General features: G+C 40.5%; 1 protein-coding gene across 3 annotated transcripts in view; it reads left to right on the top strand.

Moving 5' to 3' along the window:
- TRPC6 (transient receptor potential cation channel subfamily C member 6) overlaps positions 1-21,834 on the top strand; it is a 150,283-nt gene extending 128,449 nt beyond the window's left edge. For all 3 annotated transcript variants that reach the window (XM_039512026.1, XM_039512030.1, XM_039512031.1), the window contains exons 9-12: positions 1,486-1,689; positions 12,534-12,617; positions 15,026-15,101; positions 19,144-21,834. In XM_039512026.1, the coding sequence (XP_039367960.1) occupies positions 1,486-1,689; positions 12,534-12,617; positions 15,026-15,101; positions 19,144-19,295 (516 nt within the window). In that variant the 3' untranslated portion in view covers positions 19,296-21,834. The remainder of the gene's footprint in view (positions 1-1,485; positions 1,690-12,533; positions 12,618-15,025; positions 15,102-19,143) is intronic.
- Positions 21,835-23,045: the final 1,211 nt, after the last annotated feature.

The raw sequence follows: 23,045 nt of genomic DNA, 5'->3' as shown, positions 1-23,045 counted from the left end.
ACACTGTCCTGCAGTGAACATAAATTAGAATTACTGAACACATTTTGTTCTGTAAATACAGTTAAAATACATTGAAAATTCATCTGCATTCTAAGGAAACTCATGATCAGGGAAATATATCTCTTTCCTTATGGGTCATATTGAAAGCACTTGGGAGGACCTTATGACATTCTACTGTCTCCAGCCATGCCACAAACCAAATGTCAAGAATAAAACACAAGGAAAAGATAAAGAAAATGGACCAATTTAATTTTATCCAAAAAGTGCAGATCATGAAATCTTTAAACCATATCTAGTCTTAAAAATTGACCTGTGTGTAAAATGATGAAGAAAGGGGCAGATACATGTGCCTTAAAATAACTTAGTGCAGTGCCAGAGTCTTTGTGTATGATCATTGGCAATGCTCATCTGCTGCACTCAAGAGGAGAATAATATCAAATCCTTGAGTCCTTGCACAATAAAAACTCACTTTGAATTCAGTGGTGTTTCTACTGGTATGAGTACTAAGTGGAATTGTAGGGTTTGACTTATATTATTGTTGTCTAATTGTGTTTTGTTTTTACTGTTACTCCTTTACACTAACAATGTATGCCATTCAGAAGTGAACAAAAAAGTGTATTTCACAACTGACTTTCCTATAGTGTTTTTTATATTTAGAATATGTCACCACTAAGTATTGACACTATACTGTGGTAAATGTTTAATTTTTAATGGCACCCCTTATGTAACACTTTTTATTCAGAGATCCCCTAGCATTTTAGAGATATTCACTTAGTCTCAAACCACATGCCTGCAAAATAGAGTTAGAGAATACAGAGCAGCCACTTCACTGACCACTGAAATGCGCTCATCTCTGGGACAGAACTCAGCATCTGTTTATAGGACGGAAAGTAAGAAAGGATGCTGCATCCAACTGAAAATGCGAGAGAAATTTAGATAGAATGTACTGTAATGGAAGCAAATTGGAAATTAAGCAGGAAAATGTGGTTAATCTTAGAAAAAGTGCCATGGAATATTTAATTCCTACAAATGGTCAGTTTTATGTCTTATGCTCTATTTTAAGCATGTGCTTAAATCCATCCCTGTTCAATGAAGCATTTATGCATGTGTTCAAAAATCGACATCAAGCTTAGAGTTAAGCATATGCTTATGAGGCCTTTACTTTTCTTCAGTCTAAGTTTGAAAAGTGTCAACAGATAGGGCCTCCCTTGAGCCGCTTTTTACAAACTAATAGCACTCACTATGAGGGAGCTGATAGTCAAACTAAATTTACCTTTTCCTAGGTCTATTCCTTTGCTTTTCTCAGATTAACAAACAATTTGCATAATTAATGTTTCATTTCTTCATTGGTAAAAATAGAAATTTGATCTGCTTGGTGTTCATGTCAGCGATTCTTGTTCAAAACACAAATGCCATTGGCTAGGGTAATTTTAATAATGAAGACATTGTTAGCATTGTTTTTATAGTCATATTTCTGTCTTACAGGATGATGCTGATGTGGAATGGAAGTTTGCTAGGGCTAAACTCTGGTTTTCCTACTTTGAAGAGGGGAGAACTCTTCCTGTACCCTTCAACCTAGTGCCAACTCCAAAATCTTTGCTTTATCTCTTACTCAGAATAAAAAAATGGATCTCTAAAGTGTTCCCATGCCATAAGAAAGATTTTCAGGAAGATGCAGAGATGAATAAGGTAACTTTCCTATACAATATATCATATACAAATTTTAAATGTTAATAATAATTTTACCCTTTCTCTGCTGTCGACTTGAGTAGGAGCAGTGGGTGCCTAGCATCTTTAAAAACAGACCACCTTGGGTCCAATTTTACACCACTGAAATCAATGAAAATTTTGCTACTGGCTTCAGGAGGAGGAGTATCAAACTCTTCTTTAGGTGCCTTAATATAGATCATCTGTCTATTTCTAGGCACTAAGGGCTAGATCCACAAAGGAATTTAGGTGCCTAACTATTGCTTTAGACACCTTAGTCCAAAATTTAGGTCCTCATCTGCTGCTTAACCCTGTAGGTGCCTAAAGTCCCTGAGCAGCTACACATCCACTGATAAAGTCTCTTAAATACCTAACTTTCTAGTAGTGGGCATGCACAAAGCCAACTAAATCTTGCTTGTTACCATGTGCACACCTAATCCCTAGTATTTCAAATACTTAAATAGTCATTGGGCCAGAGTGAGAATTCTTCTATAGCTTGGTGGTTAGGGGATTCACTTAGGAAGTGGGAGACTAAGGGTCTAGTCTCTGCTCCAGTGACTGTTTAATTACTTCATACAAAGTAGAACAGCTTGATCAAGGTAGCCCTACCCTAGACTACCCGTAGCCTAGAGTTCAGGGTATTCACTTGTGAGGAAGGAGACATGGGTTCAAGTTCCTTCTTCCCATGAGGCAGAGGAGATATTTTAACCTGGTTCTCCCACATCCTGGATGAGTGCTCTGACCACTAAGGGATAAGGGTAGGCTCCTCCTCCTCAGTTTTTTGTGAGAAAGGGCTGTGAATCCTGAGCCGACATAGACACCTCTCTGACTCAGCCCTGGTCTACACTAAGGTCGGGGGTCGAACTAGGGTACGCGAATTCAGCTACGTGAATAACGTAGCTGAATTCGAACTACCCTAGTTCGACTCACTTACCCGTCCAGACGCCGCGGAAGCGAACTCCGCGGCTCCAAGGTCGACTCCGGCAACTCCTCCTGCCGCGGTGGAGTACCGGAGTTCGAACTAGCGCTTCCGGAGTTTGAACTATCGCGTCTAGATCAGACGCGATAGTTCGAACTCCGAGCAGTCGAACTTGCCGCGTCGACCCAGCAGGTAAGTGTAAACGTGGCCTCAGACTTAGGCACCCAAGTCCCTTTTGAGTGGCAGAGTTTAGACCCCACCCATCTCCTCAACATTTCTTACTGATTTGCTTAGTCAGCTTCCGACTCACAATGATGGCTTCTGTGTGCCCCCTTTTTAGGTACCTTACTCTCCCCATGCATTAAATAGGGAGCCTGGCTGCCTGACTCTGGGCTGTGGATTCCGCTGGGTGGCCTGGCCTCTCAGATTATGCCTTGCAACACTGTGGTTCTCATTCTAAGCCTATACCTCTTCCCCTATTGTTTTATGTGGCTTGCTTTTATCTGAGAAGTCTTCTGTTCTCTGATGCATTTAGATGATAGGATACTACAGTGCATCAGAGCTGGTCTGCTGCTTTATCTAATAGAATTATTCAGTGTTTATACTCAATATGTTAATTCTTTACCTTGCCAGTATCTCAGTGTAAGCTAAACACTCATTGCTTTATGGAAACAAATCATATAACACACTATGTTTGGCTGTATTGGAAGTGTGAAGACTGGTGTTATGACATTATCGCAACTCAAGAGGAATGAGGGGAGGAGGGGATAGAACAGCTTCCCAAACCAAATGACCAAAAAGCAGATTGTCAGTGCTGCTTAATGAGTAGGAAAGTGAGTTTATTGTGACATTTTTAAGGAAAAGTCACAAGGTAGTCATGGTGGCAGAAGCAAATGTCATAGAAGGTTTTTTTTTTTTAAAGTTTACCATTGTTACAACCACCACTGGAATTGGCAGTCATGTGACAGGGTTAATAACTTTTGCAGGCTTGACCAAGTTCATGTGACTGGGACTAGGAAATAAGGTTTGTGTGTCAGCATGTTATTAGATAAATGACAAGCAATTTTCCTGGAACAAATTTCAACCAGTTTCCCCTGCTGTGAGCAGACAGTAGGGGACAGCACTTCAATAGCAAAAAGAAGAGCCTAGCAGAGGAGTGGGGGCAGAGAGAGCTGTTCCACCTGGGGAAAAGCTTTGCTTTGTCTCTGCTCTGTGATTTCAATTGACCCCCTTTCATATAGCATTACGCGTTGTATCTCTTCTCCTCCCTGTGTAATCTCTCCTCCCTCCATGTGCATTCCACTCCCCTGCTTTTTTGTCTCCTTCCTCCTCTACCCTCTTATTAAAAGATGAGATTTTCCATTAAACAGTAATGAGGAACAACTGATCATAATCCTAGGGCAAAAGGAAAGGAACTACAGGAGCGGCATTGGGCTATGTTGTGACCTGCTTAACAAATACACAATAGGTTCAAAAATGATCAAAAAATATAAGCAATATTGCCACTGAAATCAGCTTGGCACAGTTTGCCTCTTAACTGATTTTAGATGCATTCTGTGCATGTCTGGTAACTATCATTACTCAGATTTCATATCATTTTACTTGAGAAATTAAACTAAATGCATATATAATACCCACGATAAGATGCTTCATTTTGCTTGTGCATGATTTCTAATGACCTCGGCATTTGCAAACCTCTTGTCGAGTTACTAGGTGCAAACTGATTTTACAGCTTCCTTCAGAAGGGTGTCACTGAAATGCACTGACTTGCAGGAGGTACATGTGCTGCTCAAAATGGGCTGATGGCAAGAAACAAAAAAACAAAAGATTTTTGTTTTCAACTTCAGGTACGATGTTCAAGAGCATATAAGGGACTTGGAAGCACCAGTCCCAATTGCTTTCAATGACTTCTAAGTCACTTCTTCCATATCTAATCCTTGCACCCTATCTGTATTGGCCAGGGAAACTGAGTTTGGACCTTAAACTAAAACCATAATCAAACAGGTGTTTCTGGAAAGATGCTAACTAGCATCATATTCTTAGACATTGTGGACAGAACCCTAAAACCCCAGTTCTGTTTGCATAGCTTAAAATAGCTGTCTGTCAAAGATGCTATGTGGAATGTAACCTGCGTTTGGAAGGTTTTTTTCCAGCTTTGACCTAGGTCTTAAATTTCTAAATATTAATAATGTTTTCCACTAGCTGCAGAGTGATTCTAGAATATCAAATGCTAAATAAGTGTACTTTCTCTCCTGTTAACACAGGTATAAACATTTGACTCTCAATAAAAAAATAAATAAAATCTCTTCCATAAACCGTCTGAGCTCACATCCCCTGGCTATTTAGGGTTTCCACCTCAGAGTCTGAAACTGCTAGCCAATCACAGTTTTGCTTTTTGACATTCCTGTGGTCTGGAGTTGGCCCTGCCTGCTTCCATCACATGGCACCTCTGCCTACCTCTTAAAAAAACAACTTTTGTTTCCAAAGGCGTTGCTTAGAATGACCATTATTGGTACATTATTTAGCACCTTTCCTTTCTAGCCTTTATAATAAATCATCTCCTCCCCCATCTAGACCAGGTATGGATGATTCATTATCATTGTTTTCATTTCATCCTCAGAAAGGCATCCGCAGTCTGCTTGTTAATAAGCTTTGTAATTTGGAATAAGACCATGGGAAGGGTCCTGACCTTGCAAACTGTTAACCAGTTGAGCTCTCCATACTCACAGGAGTAGTTTCAGTGGGCTGACTGAACTGTGTATGGGTGTGCAGGATCAGACACAAAACTCCATATATTTTCTACAAATAGATCCTTTCTGATCTTGTTACAGCAAGAATAGCAGCACTATGGCAGTAAAAAGGAAGGCTGCACAGAGAAAATGTGGAAATTCTGTAGTGCCAACCCTCCTCATATTGCTATAGGCCGGAGACAAAGTCAGACCTTTGGTGTTTATAGGAGAAGTAGCTTAAGTGGAACTCACAAAGTAGCACACCACAAACAAGTTTTTTGAAACCCACCTAACATTTAGAAATAAAGGCATGACACATGTTCTCTTCCAGTGTATTCCTTCCTTTCCACTGAGTCCTTTCCTTAAAGGCTGTAATCTAGGGCCACAGTTCAGTGTGATCCATTCCTCACATTTCCCCTAATTCTTGATGCCACTTGACTGGAGCAGCATTACCCTTGCATCTCCTGGGGAGAGAAAATCAACATCTCCGAATACTGCCAAAGGATCTCCCTGTGTGCAGCCTGCCTCAGCCGTTTGGTCCAAGGCTTCTGTGGCTTTCTTCCCTTTATGGCGACCTTTCAGGTTGGATCTGGGGTGGCAGTTTACAAGTGAAGAACCAAAAAATAGAGAGAAGTAGATTTTTAAAAAAATTGCATCCATTGCTTTTAATTTTAGAATCAGATTTCTTTATGAAGCATAAAATTCTGCTTCTCCATAAACTGGGTTTGAAGGCCATGAAATCTATTCATTTTCCTGACTAAGAGAATGATGACAGCATGTGTCCTGAGTGAGCTGTCATCTTTGAATATGGCATTTCAGAAAAGAAACTAATAGATGTATTCTTAATACAACAAAATTTTAATTTATTTTCTATCATATTAGCATGCTTTTGCTGACTCTAACAATGCAAAATGTAATTTTTTTATTCTACTATTATAGATTCTACTATTATATAAAATGGTGAAAAGTGCCCTCTGATTCTGATGGCCAAACTGAGCAACTTGATCATGCTTTTGAGATGTGCTGCAATTCCAAACTCCAGTGAAGTGCATAGGAATTGCTGATGCTCACCACCTCTGAAAAATCAGGTTCAAGTTGTCTGGAGTTGGACAGCAAGAAACTGGCACTTAAAATCAGCAGCCTCTCTTTTGAAAATGTGACTATATGACACTAATGAAATACAATACAACACTGCTACCACAATAGGCAAGGTTTACTTTAAAAAAAAAAAGTCTTGATTGATTTTTAAATGATACAAAACAATGATATATAACAATATGGACACGCAATACTAAGGGTATGTCTATACAGCCAAGAAAAACCCACGGCTGGCCCATGCCAGCTGACTCAGACATGCAGGGCTCTAGATGTTGTGATGTTTCATTGCTATATAGACTTCCGGGCTCAGGGTGGAGCCCGGGTTCTAGGACCTTGCAAGGTAGAAGGGTCCCAGAGCTCAGGCTCCAGCCTGGCCCCGGAAGTCCACACAGCAATGAAACAGCCCCACAGCCCAAGCCCTGTGAGCCTGAGTTGGCTGGCATGGGACTGCTGCGGGTTTTCCTTTGCTGCGTAGTCATACCCTAAGTAACCAAAGTTCTGGATCATGCCACCTCTTTTACACAACACTCCCGTAGTGATCACCTGTCACTTATCCATCTGTTTATCTTTAGATAAGAGAGACACTGTATGGCTTACATTGCCACATAAATATGTATGGCTTATAGTTGTAGGCCCTGATTCAGCAAAACACTTAAGCATGTTTTTAAAGTTAAGCACATCTCTAAGTTCCTTTGCTGAACTGAGGTGTAGTCATTTTGTCAAGCGTGATGGGAATCCTTTGCACTTTCTTTAAATACTTACACGCTGGCTGTGATTACACAGTCGATAAATCTTTGTGCTTAGGTTTGTTATTTCTCTGGCAAACTTAATTTACGTTTTGAGTAATTTTCAGGAGAGAAAATGCTGCAGCCATGAAGCTCAAAGAGAGAGCTTCCAAACCTGTTATGAGAGTGAAATGCAGTTGTAATCCTGGCATTCCCTGCCACCAAGTGGTTTTACACAGTTATGCAATAAATTATATATCCCATCTGTATTGCTGTTACAGGTTGATTTAACAAAGTTACACACTTTTATATATCACTTGATTTACCTACCTAAATTAAATGCATTTCATGTTTTCTGTGTTCTTTCAACTTTGGGCTCAGTTAATAAAAAGTCTGTCGCAGATCGTATCAATTTTTACATCTGTTGACGAAGGGGAAGATGTAGTAAAGTGTTAATGATAAGAGAAAGATTGTGCAGTATGCCATTCATTTCTACTTTTCTTAATTAGGTGTTATGAACATTATATAGGACATAGGCACCGACTCCGTGGGTGCTCCGGGGCTGAAGCACCTACTGAAAAAAATAGGGGGTGCTCAGCACCTGCAGAGCCAGATTAATCTTTTGTGGGCCCTGGCACGCAGACCATGGTCCTGCCTCCTGCTCCACCCGTGCTGCACCCCGAGGCCTCACCCCCACTCTGCCTCTTCCCACTGAGGCCCCACCCCCGCTCTGCCCCCCAGGCCCTGCCCCAACTCAGCCTCTTCCCCCCAAGGCTACGCCTGCTGCGTGCCTGGGGCAGAGGGGACAGAGAGAGGCACCCACCAGCAAAAACAAAAGTCAGCACCTGTGACACAGGAGTCTACAATGAAGTCCTTATGGCAAAAAATGGCAACCCATGCACAGTAGAGCTATTAAATTTCAGTGATTGTCAAACAAAATGATTTTGTGCCGACAAGTACCTAAGTTTGCTTATGCTGAAGGCAATCTCCAACCCCCTTTTTGACTTCAGTGGGAACAGAATTGTACTTCTATCTTGTTCATGTTTCAAAATAGGGTACAGGAAGCAATTTTCGGAAACAGGTTCTAATACAGCTTCAGAGATACTGCATAGTTGAAGATTACTTTATTTTCTAATTTAGAATTGTCTTTAAAAGCCCTTCAAGTATTGCCATAATAATACATTATGACAGTTTATAATTACAAACAATGACAAGAGATACCAACAAAAAGCAATCAATACCTTGTTGTAGTTCAAAAAAAAATATTTTATTTCCCAACTAAATAGACCTTCCAGGGCTATTACAAACAGATGCAGATACATAATATGAATCATATAAAACCTATGAGGTAGAAAGAAGTGGATCCAATTTCCCTGCTCTGGTCTACTTAGTTGCTAAATTTTAGCTTTCTTCATTATCATGAGTAGAACTGGGTAGGAAACAGTTTTCCTTCCCATCTTGTTACTTTTCAAGATTTTGAAATCTTTCCCATTACATATTGGGACGAACCTGAGGCCTTTCAAATTATTTTCAAAACATGAAGGAAGTGAATGCACTCAATTTAGAATTGAGTTATGCCATTGGTTATGTCACTCAGCAGAGACCTAGGTACCAGTCCCTGCTCCAATGAATATTTAATTATTTATACAAAGTGGAACAGTTCCACCAGCATAGGTTGAGAAAGAGAGAACCCTACCTGACAACAGCCAATGGCCTGGTAGTTAGGGCAGTCATATACAACATAGGAAGGCCCAAGTTCAAGTTACTGCTCTATCTGACTTTTCTCAGTGGTTTTGAATAGAAATTCCATCCTGAACCCAAGTAATCTTCCCAATGAAAGTTTGATCAAAATCAATATGTACCCAGGAGCAGTTTCAGTTCTGCTGAAAAGTCATTTAATCAAAAACTTCCCAATAGAATTTCACTTGTCACCAACATTAGCATATGTACAACAAGGAAGAGTGGAATTGAACTATGAAATTCACCATGATGGGTACTGCACAGTCATAGAAACTAAGAACAAAAAACAGTTATTTTGTCATCCTATTCAGCCAGCCAGCTCATTTTCAAGGACTTTGTCTAGCCCAGGATCTCACCACTTCACTGGAAAATTTATTGCATAGATTAAATTAGATTACCATTTGAACTTTTCCCTTGCGTTCACCCTAAACTTTGAGCACAATATTATCCAATTATGTCTATTATTTCTTCTTTAAACTATAATAACTTTAAATTTATAACAATGCTTCCTTCTTTTAGGGCTCCAACAGATATTCGTGTTATATCACTCAATAGTCCTATTTTAACAAGACCATGAAATGGCTTACCCAAAAAATGTTGCTGGTATAATGCACTTGTTTAAAAAAACCTATCTCACAGATAAACACAAGCAAAGTTAGACTAAGAAATATTTTGATGCATAAAGACGTACAGGAAAATTCTGCTTTATTTACTCCAGGGTAAATCCAGAGTAACTACATTATTTTAGTGGCATTATTTTGGATTTACTGTGGATGTGAAAGTAAAGTTTGCTTTTGATTTCTAGAAAACAAGCCATATTAGAAAATCTAAGACAGAAGGCTAACTTCCAATTAGGAAGTTCTGAAGGGAATGGGGAAAATTGAGCATTTTAGGTGTTGTCCTCATTACAAATTAAGGGCTTGATTCTGATCTCACTTGCACAAGTTTTACGCTGACTTCTCAGGTTTTACTCCTGATTTACATTCTTATAAGTGAAGTCAAAATCTAGCCCTAATAAAACCCTCTGCTCACACTTCATATTCTAATATCAGACACGAGCTGAAAACTTACTGCACACTAGTCCTTCGTTCCTCTTGCAATTCAGGCATAGCTTATTTCCAGTTATATCCCAATGTACTGCCTATCAGGTTTCAAGGCTTTCCAATTCATTTATAGCTAAGCATTCAACTCATTAAAGCACAAGAATGCCTGGTACCAAAATGCCCACTAAAAATACAACATGTACCCACAGTTTAATACACAATAGAGTCTAAGATACTGTGGCTGTGTTCCTGTATTTTGAAGAGGAAATATTTTTTGTATGTCAGATACAACTGTAAAATATTTTGACTTTGTAATGCTGACCTCTTTAGGTCCTCATCCAGGTAAATCATAGTTTATATTTCAGATTCCTTATTTCTTGCATTACTGTTCAGAGAGCTGGTTGATTTGTCTCAGTCAATAGTAATACATGATTTGTTTTCTTCTGACAGTTCCCAAATCATCCTTATTACAATCTAATCATTCAGCTACACTACTGAATTCATCATTTCATAACAAAACTGTGTTTTGGTCCTTCTCAAAGACATTAACCAATAATACATTGTGGATTATCTGACAGTAATTTGTACTCCAGTTTTGAATAATGTCCATTCACTCCAGGGTTTAACAAAAATGCTGTTCAGAAATATACTGTCAAATCATAACTTCCATGGGCTTCTGACTTGCATTGCTTAATCATCTTACACTAAGACATTGGTGAAAATGAGGGGAGCAACATGCTCCCAATGTAACCCAAGGGAACCTAATTCTTCACTCTCTTACACCTGGTGTAACCTTTACACCTGTACAAAGTGGCTGCAAAGCAGAAGCTAGTGGCATATAAGGCCTGACATCAGTGCAGTTACACAAATGTAAAACTGTGGTATTTAAGAGGAGAATCAGGCTCTTGAACGCCATTACATACCTAACCTGAATGAGGGTGTAAAGTTTCCCAGAGCTTCAGAGAATCTATTCTCAATTCTCCTTGGTGTTCCTTTTTGTTGAGGCTGGGTGTCTTTTGGGGGGCTTTGCTCGTTTGGTTTGTTACCTACTCATTGGGACTTTGGTTCAGAAAAACACTGACCACATCCACTAAGGGACTTTGGTGCCTAAACTCCAGGTTTTAGGTGCTACTATGGTCTACCAAACCCCTGCTTATCTGCTGTCTAGCCCTGTAGGCAGTTAAACTCACCTGGTGCCTAAATTTCTGCTGTAAAAGTCCCCTAGCCACCTATGTTTCCGCTGTTGGGCATGGCTCTGGGTGCCTATCTTACACCTAAGCCCAAGCGTGATCCTCGAACCAGGTAAATGTAAGTGTTGCCCTGCCTACCTTGTCTGTGGGGCCCGATCTGGCAGCTGTGCACTGGGAATGCTTAACTCCATACAAAACATCCAGGCTCCTTTATAACTTTTAGCCCAGTGGTTAGTGTACTCACCTGGAATGGGGAAGACCCTAGTTCAATTTCCCTCCTCCCCCATCTGATGAGCAGACAGGATTTGAACAGGGTTTCCTTACCTCCCAGTTGAGTGCCCTAATCATTCTCACTCTTTTATGGATTGAATTAATTTTAATTACTTTAATACAAAGTGGAACAGCTTCAAGAAGTGAGATCGAGAGAGCCCCCCATCAGACTATCCCAGAGTCCAGTGGTTAAGACACAGTGGGGACTTAAAGTGGGGTCTCCCTCATAGTGGGTGAGTACCCTAACCACTGGGTTAAAGGGAGGTCCTCCTCCTCCTCTCCCACCTTTTCCCAGGGATTTTGTGTAGGGTTAGCCAGGTGTGTAAGGAGAGAGGTTCCAAGCTGTGGTTCCCAAGCAGAGATAGACACCTAACTCCAAATCAAACATCAGGAATGATAACATACAAAAGCCAGTAGGAGAACACTTCAATCTCCCTGGACACTCAATAACAGATTTAAAAGTAGCCATTCTTCAACAAAAAAACTTCAAAAACAGACTTCAAGGAGAAACTGCAGAGCTACAATTCATTTGCAAACTTAACACCATCAGTGTGGGCTTGAACAGGGAATGGGAGTGACTGGCTCACTACAAAAGCAATTTTCCCTCTCTTGGTATTGACACCTCCTCATCAATTATTGGGAGTGGACCACATCCATCCTGACTGAATTGGCCTTGTCAACACTGGTTCTCCACTTTTAGGGTAACTCCCTTCTTTTCATGTGAAAGTAAAGCCAGAAGAGGGGTTTTTTACCCATGAAAGCTTATGCCCAAATAAATCTGTTAGTCTTTAAGGTGCCACCGGATTCCGCGTTGTTTTTACATTCAGTTGAAGCATGCACTTAAGTGCTTTTCTAAATAGAATCATTTTCATGAAGTGGGGGATGGAAGAGTTAAAGTGAACTGGTGTGGTGAAATGCTGTCTTCATTGAACATAACGGGAGTGTTGTCATTGTCATCAGCAGAGCCAGGATTTCACTCCTGAAATTTAATCCTTATCCCTACCATTAAGTCTAAAAGTTAATGTTCTGCTGCAGAATGCTTGTGCATAAGAAAGTATAACCAAATAGTTCTTACATTTATTGCTGATACTGATCAAATGTTTTTATTTCAGCTTGGACAAAGTAAGCAATCAAGTCTAAGAAGTGCAGATGATCTCCATTTAGATAGTTTAAGTAATCCTCCACGACAATACCAGGTAAAAGGCAGTTTAATACAACTTGCATTGAAAAAGGAGTAAGTCTCATCAGATTAAAGATTTGAAGACAAATTGTGATATTAGTTATAGTGTGAATCCGAAGTAAATCTACTGGACATAAATCCAGAATAATTGCATTGGCTGTGTGATTATGGTAGAATGCTTCCTAAATGCTAAATTTCCAAGTAGAATATTGTAAAAAGGTTAAAATGAAGAACACTTTTAGTCAAAGGGAAAGACTGACATCTTAAGTATCAGAAAGGTAGCTGTGTTAGTCTGGATCTGTAAAAGTGGCAAAGAGTCCTGTGGCACCTTATAGACTAACAAACGTATTGGAGCATGAGCTTTTGTGGGTGAATACCCACTCTGTCAGATGTATGTTGCACCCACAAAAGCTCATGCTACAATACGTCTCTATAAGGTGCCACAGAACACTTTGCCACGACATCTCAGTTACACAGTTTAAATCAGAAGCAACTCTTCTTTTTGGAAAAAAATCCAGTTCAAAAGCTAATGCAAATCACCTTTCTGTATTATATTTCCTCTTTCTTATCCCTCAAGATTTACAAATCACGGTAAGCTTGGTTCCTGCAGTTCCGTATTATTATGGTACATTGTATGTATTCTTTGCTTCTCATGGGGCCCCAGTCTGCCTTTGAGAGAGCACAGTGGGGAGGGAGCAGGTAAGGAGTCTGAGCCAGAAGCTCCAGAAATCACGTAAGCTCCATAAATCACTGCATCTCCTGCACTTGGTGAAGCACAGAGGCAACTCCCTTCATATAGTGCCACAAAGGGGTGGGAAAGGGACAAATAGAACTGGCTGGCCATGGGAGCAGAGGTCTGTCTACACTGCACACTTCTTTTGGCAACATTTTGAGTACATACCTGCATAGCCCCCCAACACAGGTATAAATAGTAGTGTAGTTGGTGAGGCCTGCCTTAGGTGAGTAAAGACATTTTTGAAAGGTGTGGGTATATATGCAAGTAGGCTCTCTACTCATGCAAGCTGTGCCTCCCTGTCTATACTGCCATTTTAGAAGTGTAGTGTCCCGCTGCTTCCTGCTGAGGGAGTCTTTTCCTGTGAAGGGGAAAGGCTCCAGCAATGGGGAAAGGGTCTGGCAGTGGGGAGGCAGCAGGGAAAGGATTGGGCATGTCCCTGCTATGGTACCTTTCCATTAGGTGGGGAAAGGCTCCAGCAGAGGGGAAAGGCTCCGGCAGGATGGAAAGGCTCAGCCTTTCTCAGCTGCCTTCCCCCTGCCAGAGCCTTTCACTGACATGTGTAACTCTACATAGCTAAACACCAGTCCACTCGGGGTGGACACAGCTTACTTTTCACTGTAGCATGTAGCTACATGTTCCACTACACGATGACGCCAGTGGTGTATGGTGTAGACGTAGCCTAGGCATAGCTACGTCCCACAAAAGGGTCTAGTAGCATGTATGGAGATCGACTACTCAGGATCTCTTTCATCTCTGAGACAGGAAGCCTGCTGCTGCTCTCCTTGGAGCAGTGTGGCACCACCCCGACTGTATGTTGTATCTAATGATACAATCTAGCCCAGAATGTCTTGGCTTTTGGCATGGCCAATCAAGTTATGATGGGCTGATAGCTATTATGATTAAGAAGTTACTCCATTAGGCTGTGTGGCTTTGTATTTGGAATTTTTTGGATTATTAAAATATACCATAGTTTCATTTACACTGCAAAAGTGATTATGTAATGATGCCGCCGATCCAATCATCTGTGGGGATTGAATCTGGGCTTCTGGATTTAGAAAATGAGCCTCTACTTCCTGAGCTAAAACACCAGGTGTGTTGAGGCAACAGCAGACTCATAAACCAGTATACATGGTCTAGCTACTAGAGGTAGACAAAAGTCATACTGGATTAGCATGGGACACAGTTACACCACGTTAAATGTTAGAACCCAGTGCTTCAGGGAATTTTCTCAGTCTTGAGTTTGGAAGCATAAATAATTTAGTGTAATGTAAAATTATACTGAAAAAATACATTTATTGCAAAGTTATTTAATAATTAGCACTGATTAAGGGTCAGGTCCTCAGTTGGTGTAAATCAGCCCTATAGAGTCTGGTTTTGCTGCATCATTTTTTAATTGCAAAGAAAATTTAATAATTAGTGAGACGTGTCCACTTTTGTCATCTTGCATATATACATACACTAGAAAATTAATTTTCAGATCAATAGTCTAGATGAAAGCAGAGACTGTCATATTTCTTTTATACATAACAGGCCTTTAATCCTGGCAAATGCCATGGACTGGCGGAGTTAATGCAACACTAGATATATAGCAGCAAAACGTTGACTGAGCACATGCCTTGGAATTTCAGAATCAGTGCAAGCAAGTCCAGCTTTGAAAATTCTAACTCTTTTCTCTTTCTTCACCCTAGAAGATAATGAAGCGTCTCATTAAAAGATATGTACTGAAAGCTCAGACAGACAAGGAGAGTGATGAAGTCAATGAAGGTGAGTGTAGCATATTGATCAGAGTTTCAAAGTTAATCATGAATCAAAAGAAGCAACTCAAAAAAGATTGTAAACTTGTTGGAAGAGTATTTCCCAAACTTTTTGGGACAATCACATCTCCAAGTCCTTGGATACATGACAAAACAAAAATATATCAGAACTAATAGTAAATTATTACCTAATAAAAAAGTATAATGTTAATGTTAGGGACTGAAGTTAAGAAAAAGATCTGTTTCTTGGATCTCTGCTTCCCACGCCAGAGATTGGTTTCCTGGCTATAACATAGACATGGTAATATCTTTTATTGGACCAACTTCTGTTGGTAAAAGAGACAAGCTTGTGAGCTTCTCAGAGCTCTCTCTCATGTCTAGAGAAGGTAACCAGAATCTGTAAGCTTACTACAAGGTGGGACAGATTAAGTATAAGAGGTTCACATAAATTGTAGGAGACTACTTAAAATGAAATGCGGAATTAAAGGTTAGAAGGCAGGAGGATGAGTTACAAATTCTTGTAATGAGCCATAAACTAGTGTCTCTGTTACATCCATGGATTTTGGTATCCAACAGAGTTATGAATTTAAGTTTCCAGGCTTGTCGTTTGAAGATGTTGTGTAAGTTTCCTTTGAGATGAGGATTGAGAAGTCAGCTATTGAGTGATTGTTTTGTGAACAGTGTTCAACCATGGGTGACAGGGTATTTTTGTCTTTTATCATTTTTTTCTTTGTTAGTTCATTTGAGAGCATAGTGATTGTCTTATTTTACTCACATAGTTGTTTTGGGGGCATTTGATGCACTGAATGAACTAAATGACATGTTGTGATGGGCATGTGTTGGGCCCATGGATCTTGAAAGTTGTGTTGTGGGCGTTATTGATCATCATAGCAGTGGTTATATGTCCGCAGGTTTGGCATCTGTTGTTCTGGCAGGATCTGGTTCCATTTCGAGTTGTGTGTCCTGGTATGTGGGGAGTTTGCTTCTGATGATGAGCTTGGCAAAGTTGGAGGGTTGTTTGAAGGCCAGAAGAGGGGGCTCGCAAAAGATTTATTTCAAGGCTGGGTACCAATAAAGTATGGGTTGAAATTGTATTATGGTATCCCATTTGGGTCTAGTGTGAGGTGACAAGTCGGGGTGACAACTTGGGTTGTGTGGTCAGTGTTTTGGGGGTAGTTGTATTAAAGCAGGTTGTTCTGGGGTATTTGGGTGGCCAGTTCCATTACATGATCTGCTTCTCTGGTGGAGTGTCCTTATTTAGTGAAGGTAGTTTTAAATGTGATTAAGTGTTAACCCAGACGTTCTCTTCTGAGCAAATTCTGTGGTATCTGAATGCCTGACTGTAGATAACAGATTTCTTGGTGTGTTTCTAATGGTTGCTGGATCTGGGGGTAAGTGTGTTGCGCCATGTTTTTTTGTACATAGTCATTTGTAGGGTTCCATTGTTGAATCTGATTGTGATGTCTAGGATGTTGATGCTGGCATGGGAGTGTTCAAGAGTATTCGATGGATGGGTGGTTAAGTTGTGGTGGAAATCTCTAAGGCAGTTTAGGTCACCTGTCCAGAAGATGAAAATATTATCAATTTATCTCAGGTATATCATTGGTTTTGTGGTGCATTTTTTCCAGAAGTTCTCCCTCAAGGTGGTCCATGAAGAGGCTGGTGTATTGGGCTGGTGTATTGGTGCATCCTAGTATCTAGCACAGTTTTTAAAAGTATTTGTTGTTAAATGTAAAGTTGTCATGGGTGATGATGAAATGGATGGGTTTTATGAGGGTTTGGGTGGATTTCTGAGCATTGTTCATTATCTTGTAGGTAGTTGAGGCAGGCAGCGATGCCTTCCTCGGTGAGGGATATTGGTGTATAGGGAGGTGACATCCATGGTAGCAAAGATGGTGTTCTGGGGGAGGTGGTTAATGCTGTGGAGTTTCAGGAATGTGTCGGTAGTATCTTGGAGGAAATTGGCCCACTATTGTGATGAGTGGTTTGAGGATGGTTTCTATAAGCCCTGATATTGCTTCAGTAAGAGTGCTGTTGCCCACACTGGGAACAACGATGGCTATAACATGTCAAGAGTGTTGCCACTTCTGCTAGTAGTTACACATTCCCCATATCTAAGAATTGTTAAAAATTCTCATGGAGCACCATCATTTTAATTCAGAGATTGTCACGTGGCCATTTCCCCTTGCATTCTTCATGGTGTGGGTCATGTGTACACTTGTGGCAATGACAGCAATCCCTTACATGAAAAAGTGATACTGGGAAAGTGTTTAACAGAGTTTAGCTTCTTTTAATGTGATTTAATATATCCAGCCAGCTCTCTACATACACTAGCAAGTGTGTTCTACAGACCACCAACAGAAGAGCTGCCCTCCCTCTCTCATACTTTGCCACAGATATACACTGGCTCTGCCTTTCTGTGTGGAATATTGCCCCTGCATGCCTGGTACTCTGGCCAATTGCATATCTGACTTATTTGCTCAGTAAACCCTGCTCTGTTTCCTTTTCTTTCTGACTCTATCTTCTGCTTTCCAGACAGGCAGCTGGGAAGTTAAAGTAGAGCTGTGCCTCAGTACTGAAGTGCTTTCCCTGTGGTTCAGCAGGTGATGCAGATTAAGGCCATGGCTATACTACATTTTAAATCAACATAAGTTATGGCACTCAGGGGTGTGAATAAGCCCCCCCTCCCCCGCCGAGCTACATAACTTATGTCGACTTGCGTGCAGGTGTGGACAGCATTATGTTGGCAGGTGAGCTTCTCCCACTGACCTAGCTACCGCCACTCACGGGGGCTGGAGCAAGTAAGCTGAGAGGAGAGCTCTGTCCCATCAGGTTAGAGCGGCTACACGAGAGAGCTGACAGCATCACAGCTGCATTGATTCAGCTGCACCGCTGTAAGCTCTCTCGTGTAGCCACAGCCATAGTGAAGTGCAGAAGCTCGGCAGTATTCTAGCTCTTGGAGTGCCTGTGCCTGTTTGCCAATGATCAAAACCATGGAAGTAAATATTAGCTTGTCACCAGTTCAGGTGAATCCCAGAGGAGAGGCAGAAAAGGCTGGTTATCACTGTGTCTTTTGGGGACCTACCTTGAGACCCCTGCAGGCTTGTTACCCACAGTTTCTAAACTACTGAAATATTAATAGAATTCCAGTGTATTATTTTAGTTCTGAACCAGGCTTGTCAGTCTTTAAGCAGAAAACACCTATCTTCTAATAAATGGTGTTCATTTTCTTATTCGCCAGCCTGGTTCGAAACTGCTCTTAAACAAGCCTGTTTTCTGATAAGATGACACTGGTAGATTATTCACGAACATGCCTTTGTGGCATTTGTTTTAGTAGCGTTAAATCAGGCACGTTACGTCACTAGTTGTGTGCATTACTTGATGTGTCTCCTTTAAGAAAAAATATTTATTCCAAATGGAGTTAAAATCTGAATACTGGGCCATCCTTTCCGGCAGTCATACAACCCTTCCCAAGGAATTGCCTCTGGAGAGAGAAAAACTTCCTAGGCTTTCCTCGTGGAGGTGCCCTCAATGATTCTGTGGGTTTGCTGCTGCCCACAAATTGAGCAGAATCAAGGGAATGTGTAGGAGGAAATGGGCTTCAAATGCCTCTGTGATCCCTGAGACTGCTCCCTGGCAGCTGGCTCTGGTATTCCTAGCACCAATCCACCATGCTCCTTGGCCACTGCTACCTTCAGAGCCTTCACTTAAGAGTGATTCCTCTACATGAAGGGCAGGGTTCATATACATGGAGCAGACTCTTTCTTTGGGGTTATGATGTGCCCCCTACAACTCCCTTACTTCTCATCCCAGACACCCTTACTCCCAGTCATGTCTCCTCATGTGGATCCTGACCCCAAAGAGAGCCCCCTCTAACGACTCAGCAAGAGGCACAGGGCCTTGGAGGCAGCTATATTAGACACCTACCTTTCTGGTTGGGCAGAGGAAATCCATGCATGGGATGGTCTGGCACTAAGTTACAGTTATTATCATAACCTTGATTACACTCTCTTTTTCTTTTGCTTTATAATTTTTAATCTTCTCTCTCCTAGGTGAACTGAAGGAAATTAAACAGGACATCTCAAGTCTTCGTTATGAACTTCTTGAGGAAAAATCTCAGAACACAGAAGACCTGGCAGAACTCATTAGAAAACTTGGGGAAAAACTTTTGATTGAGCCCAGAGCGGAAGAAAGGAGGAGCTAACCTAAACATTTAAATAATTAACCAAAAATTCAACAATCCACTTCAAGCCATATTTATCCTCCCTTAATTTTTCAAACTAAGTTCACATTTTTAGAACAGATCAAGAAATGAAATTATTCCAGTTCTTTAATGAAAAACTGCAGTTGGCTGACCCCTTACATCTGTGATTGACAAAAAATGTCATCTGAGAAAAGATATTTATTTATTTCACCCCCTTCCAGAGAAAAAATAATCTTAGATTACTCAATGTGCAATTTTCTTCTTTCCAAATGTATCAGCTAAGGCTTCAGTAGACCACGTATTAATGATTAAAACTGTTGGCTCTAAATTCCTCATATCTTAACCTCCTACTATATTTTCTATATCCTTTCTATATTCCTTTCCTAAATATACATGAGTATAATTTAATGAAATGGAAGAGAAGAAGGTATATAAGGCCTGGTCCAAAAACACCCCAATCAAAATCCATTTATTTTTCAAAAGAAAATGTTCCCAAATAAGGGGGGAAGCCTTTCTGCTCAATTTGCAAATAAAATTCAAAGCCATGGAAGTAATTTATTTTGAACATGTTTCCTTGTGGATGTTTGTCATGACATCCTGTGAGCTGCCTCCTTACCACTCATCCCACTATGTTTTCAACAAACTAATACTGAGCTCTCCTTCCAGGAAGCTGCATTCCAGTGGGAGTTACTGCATTGAGAAAAGAACACTTTTCACAAAGTTTTATTGAAAAGCTATTGTTGAGGTCCAAAGCAAAGCCCCCAATCCAAATCTGCCTGAACCTTGGAGAAGTTCTGATCCGTTTCCAGCTTCTGAGCTTCCCCAATTTCTATAATGTCTTGAACCACACCAGCAGCTCTGAACACTCTCAAATTTTAGAGAAGTTTGCATCTGGATCATTTTGTTGGTTGACATTTCCATCTAGGAAGGACCAAACCAAACTCTAGATGCTAAGCTCTCTGAGCTCTTGGAAGCTTTTGCATCTGTATATGAACATCTTCAAAGTTTAAATAATTTGTTTAAGTAACGGGGTTTTATCTGGGCCCATTTCTAGTAAAAAGAAAATCATAGTTTGACAGTAATAGCTTTTAAATAGACTTTGTGGAGCATGTTTTGGGTTTTTTTGTAGAAAGTATCAGAATCTAAACATCTCCATCTCTTCCTTTTATACAGGAGGTTTAAAAAAAAGTCATTGTCCAGGAAATTTGTTACAGATTATGGTTTTTAGTGTCTAACTGAGTGAGCTGAAAGATAATTTTGTTGGTCAAATCATAATTATTTTGGAAGGGGGATAAACTATAAGTACATGGTGGGGGTGGGGCTTCTGTCTTTTCTGGAGTGTAATCCAAGTTGTTATTAAGGTCAGCATTCCTAGAGTACATCCACTTTGATCCATAAAAGTTCTGTGAATCTGTGAAACTTCTTAGCCTTACCAGCTCAGCTAATAATGGAGAGTGTGGGACAAACTATGTACTGCAAGTCTCAGACTCAATGAACTCAGGGTTTAGAAACTTTCAAGGGCCTCTCTCAGGAAGGAGAAGGAAAAAGAGTTTTTCAGAGGTGCCAGAACCGTGTCGTCATAATTATGCATGAAACCACAGTGGCTAAGGATGGGGAAGACTATGGCACCCACAGTGGCGACCCTTAACCTTAATCACTTGCCTTAGATAATTAAAAACCATGATCTCTTTATCTGCTGTATTCCCTATTGTGAGGATAGGGAGTACTGCAAACACTGAGATGCCCTTATCTATTTGTCTCAGGCTTTACGGCCTACTTTTTACATTGACCAGCGAACCTAAAGCATTTTTTGACTCCCATTGGAAGTCAATGGGAGTTAGACACTTTGCTCCTTTATGCCCTTTCTAAGTCCCAGCCCATATAGTTAGGCCAAAATTAGACTTTGATTTTGTATGTCCAACTCAAAACACTTTGGGCCTGATTTTCAGAGATGTTTAGTGCTTCCCACTTCAGTGGGAGCTCAAAGTGCTCAGCTCCTCTGAAATCAGGCCTAATTTGTCCAGAGCAGGTCCCCCAAAATTAGCAAACTCTTTTGAAAATTTGGCTGCTAGAATCTTTAGATAACAATTGCAACAGAATTATCCTTTTAATATTAGAAACTTCGTGATGATGTTCATTCTAATTTACAATTTGGATCCATAACATATAATGTTAAATCATGGTTAAACCTTGAAACTGCATAAACCTAATATGATAACAAGGAAAAAAATAGGTACTATTGAAGTGAATATTTTTATTGCAGAGGTTAAATGAACACTGTAAATATGTTTAAGCCCACAAATTTTACTTTCCTTAAAACTGAAGGACAGTAATGTACATACTGTATTTCATGAAGATATGCATATGGATTTTTTTTATTCAATGAAGATATTTTTATGTGGTTATTACAAATGGAAGAATTTGTTAAATATATCGAAGCAGTCCAATGCCAAATGTAGTGTGACAGACAATGTAGTAATTCAAATAAACACCATACCAAATACATTATGAGATAAATTAAAATGTACCAGACTCAAAATACCTGTGTGACACGTTGTCTGAACCTGTTGATCACTTTGGCTAGTTTTGCTTTACAGACAATAATAATATAAATATGGCTGGAGGCTATAATTCACTAGCAAACAATCACCCATTGTTACCCCGAAAACAGAATGTAAATTTTTCCCAAAGTTTTTCCTCAAAATATCCTACCTGTTATAACCCATCTTTTCTGCTCAGGTATGGGTCTCCAGGATAGCTAAGGACTATCTTAGAGTACACTGATGCAGCCTTCCAATAAATGATTGACACAAGAAGTAGTCTCCCCAAAACAAAGCACCCTTCATTGGTGTAAACACAAATCCCTAACACACTACCACCCCTTTTGGTGCTATAAATCACAAATCCCTCATAACAAGCTCAAGATGATCCCAAAACACATTGCCTTATAGTTTGGAGTGCCCCACTTCAGTATGAAGTTGAGTGCATTGGAAATAGTGTTGTGATGTGGTATGCCCTCTGCAGAGCTCTGACAAGCAAATATTAGTAAAAGTAAGCAAAGCAACTGTCAATCAAGCTTGTGAGCAGAATATGTAAGGAAAGAATGTAAGACTCAGTGGCCGTCTCATCCATTTGTTCACTTTGCCCATGCGGTTTGTCTATTTAGTCCAGTGAGAGGGAGAAGACCAAGACCAAGAGAAACCAGAGGGAGAACATCTAAGAACTGTTAAACTCGGCTTTCATTGACAAAACAGTGGAGGTGTACATACTACAGTGCTCTTCCCACTGACAAAACTTGACTGCTTTGCCAATAAAATAAAATCACCTTGACAAGAGGCATAGAGGTTTTTGCAGCAAAGTTAGATTGACAAAGTGTCAGTGTAGAACTGCACTTGGTTATGTCACCATAAATGGCCTCCAAGAGGTGTCCCACAATGCCCATCCTGATTGCTCTGGTGAGCGGTTCGAACTCCACTGCTCTGCACCCACGTACACAAGCATCTTCCCTGCCCCCTTTAAAGGACCAGGAATTTTTGAATTCCGCTTCCTGTTTACTCGGCGTGGAGAGCTCACATCGCATCTTCACAGTTGACCATGGCAGCCTCACACATCAAATGTTCTCCTGCTTGGAGCAAACCACGGTTGTTGGATCTGCTAGGTCTGTGGGGAGAGAGGCTGTGTAGTCCCAGCACCACTCCAGGCATAGGCACTTTGATACCTATGGTCAGATTTCTTGTGGCATGTTGGATA

The sequence above is a fragment of the Mauremys reevesii genome, linkage group 1 (assembly GCF_016161935.1).
Source record: "Mauremys reevesii isolate NIE-2019 linkage group 1, ASM1616193v1, whole genome shotgun sequence".
Taxonomy (NCBI): Eukaryota; Metazoa; Chordata; order Testudines; family Geoemydidae; genus Mauremys; species Mauremys reevesii.
This window is presented reverse-complemented; position numbering and strand designations above follow the sequence as displayed.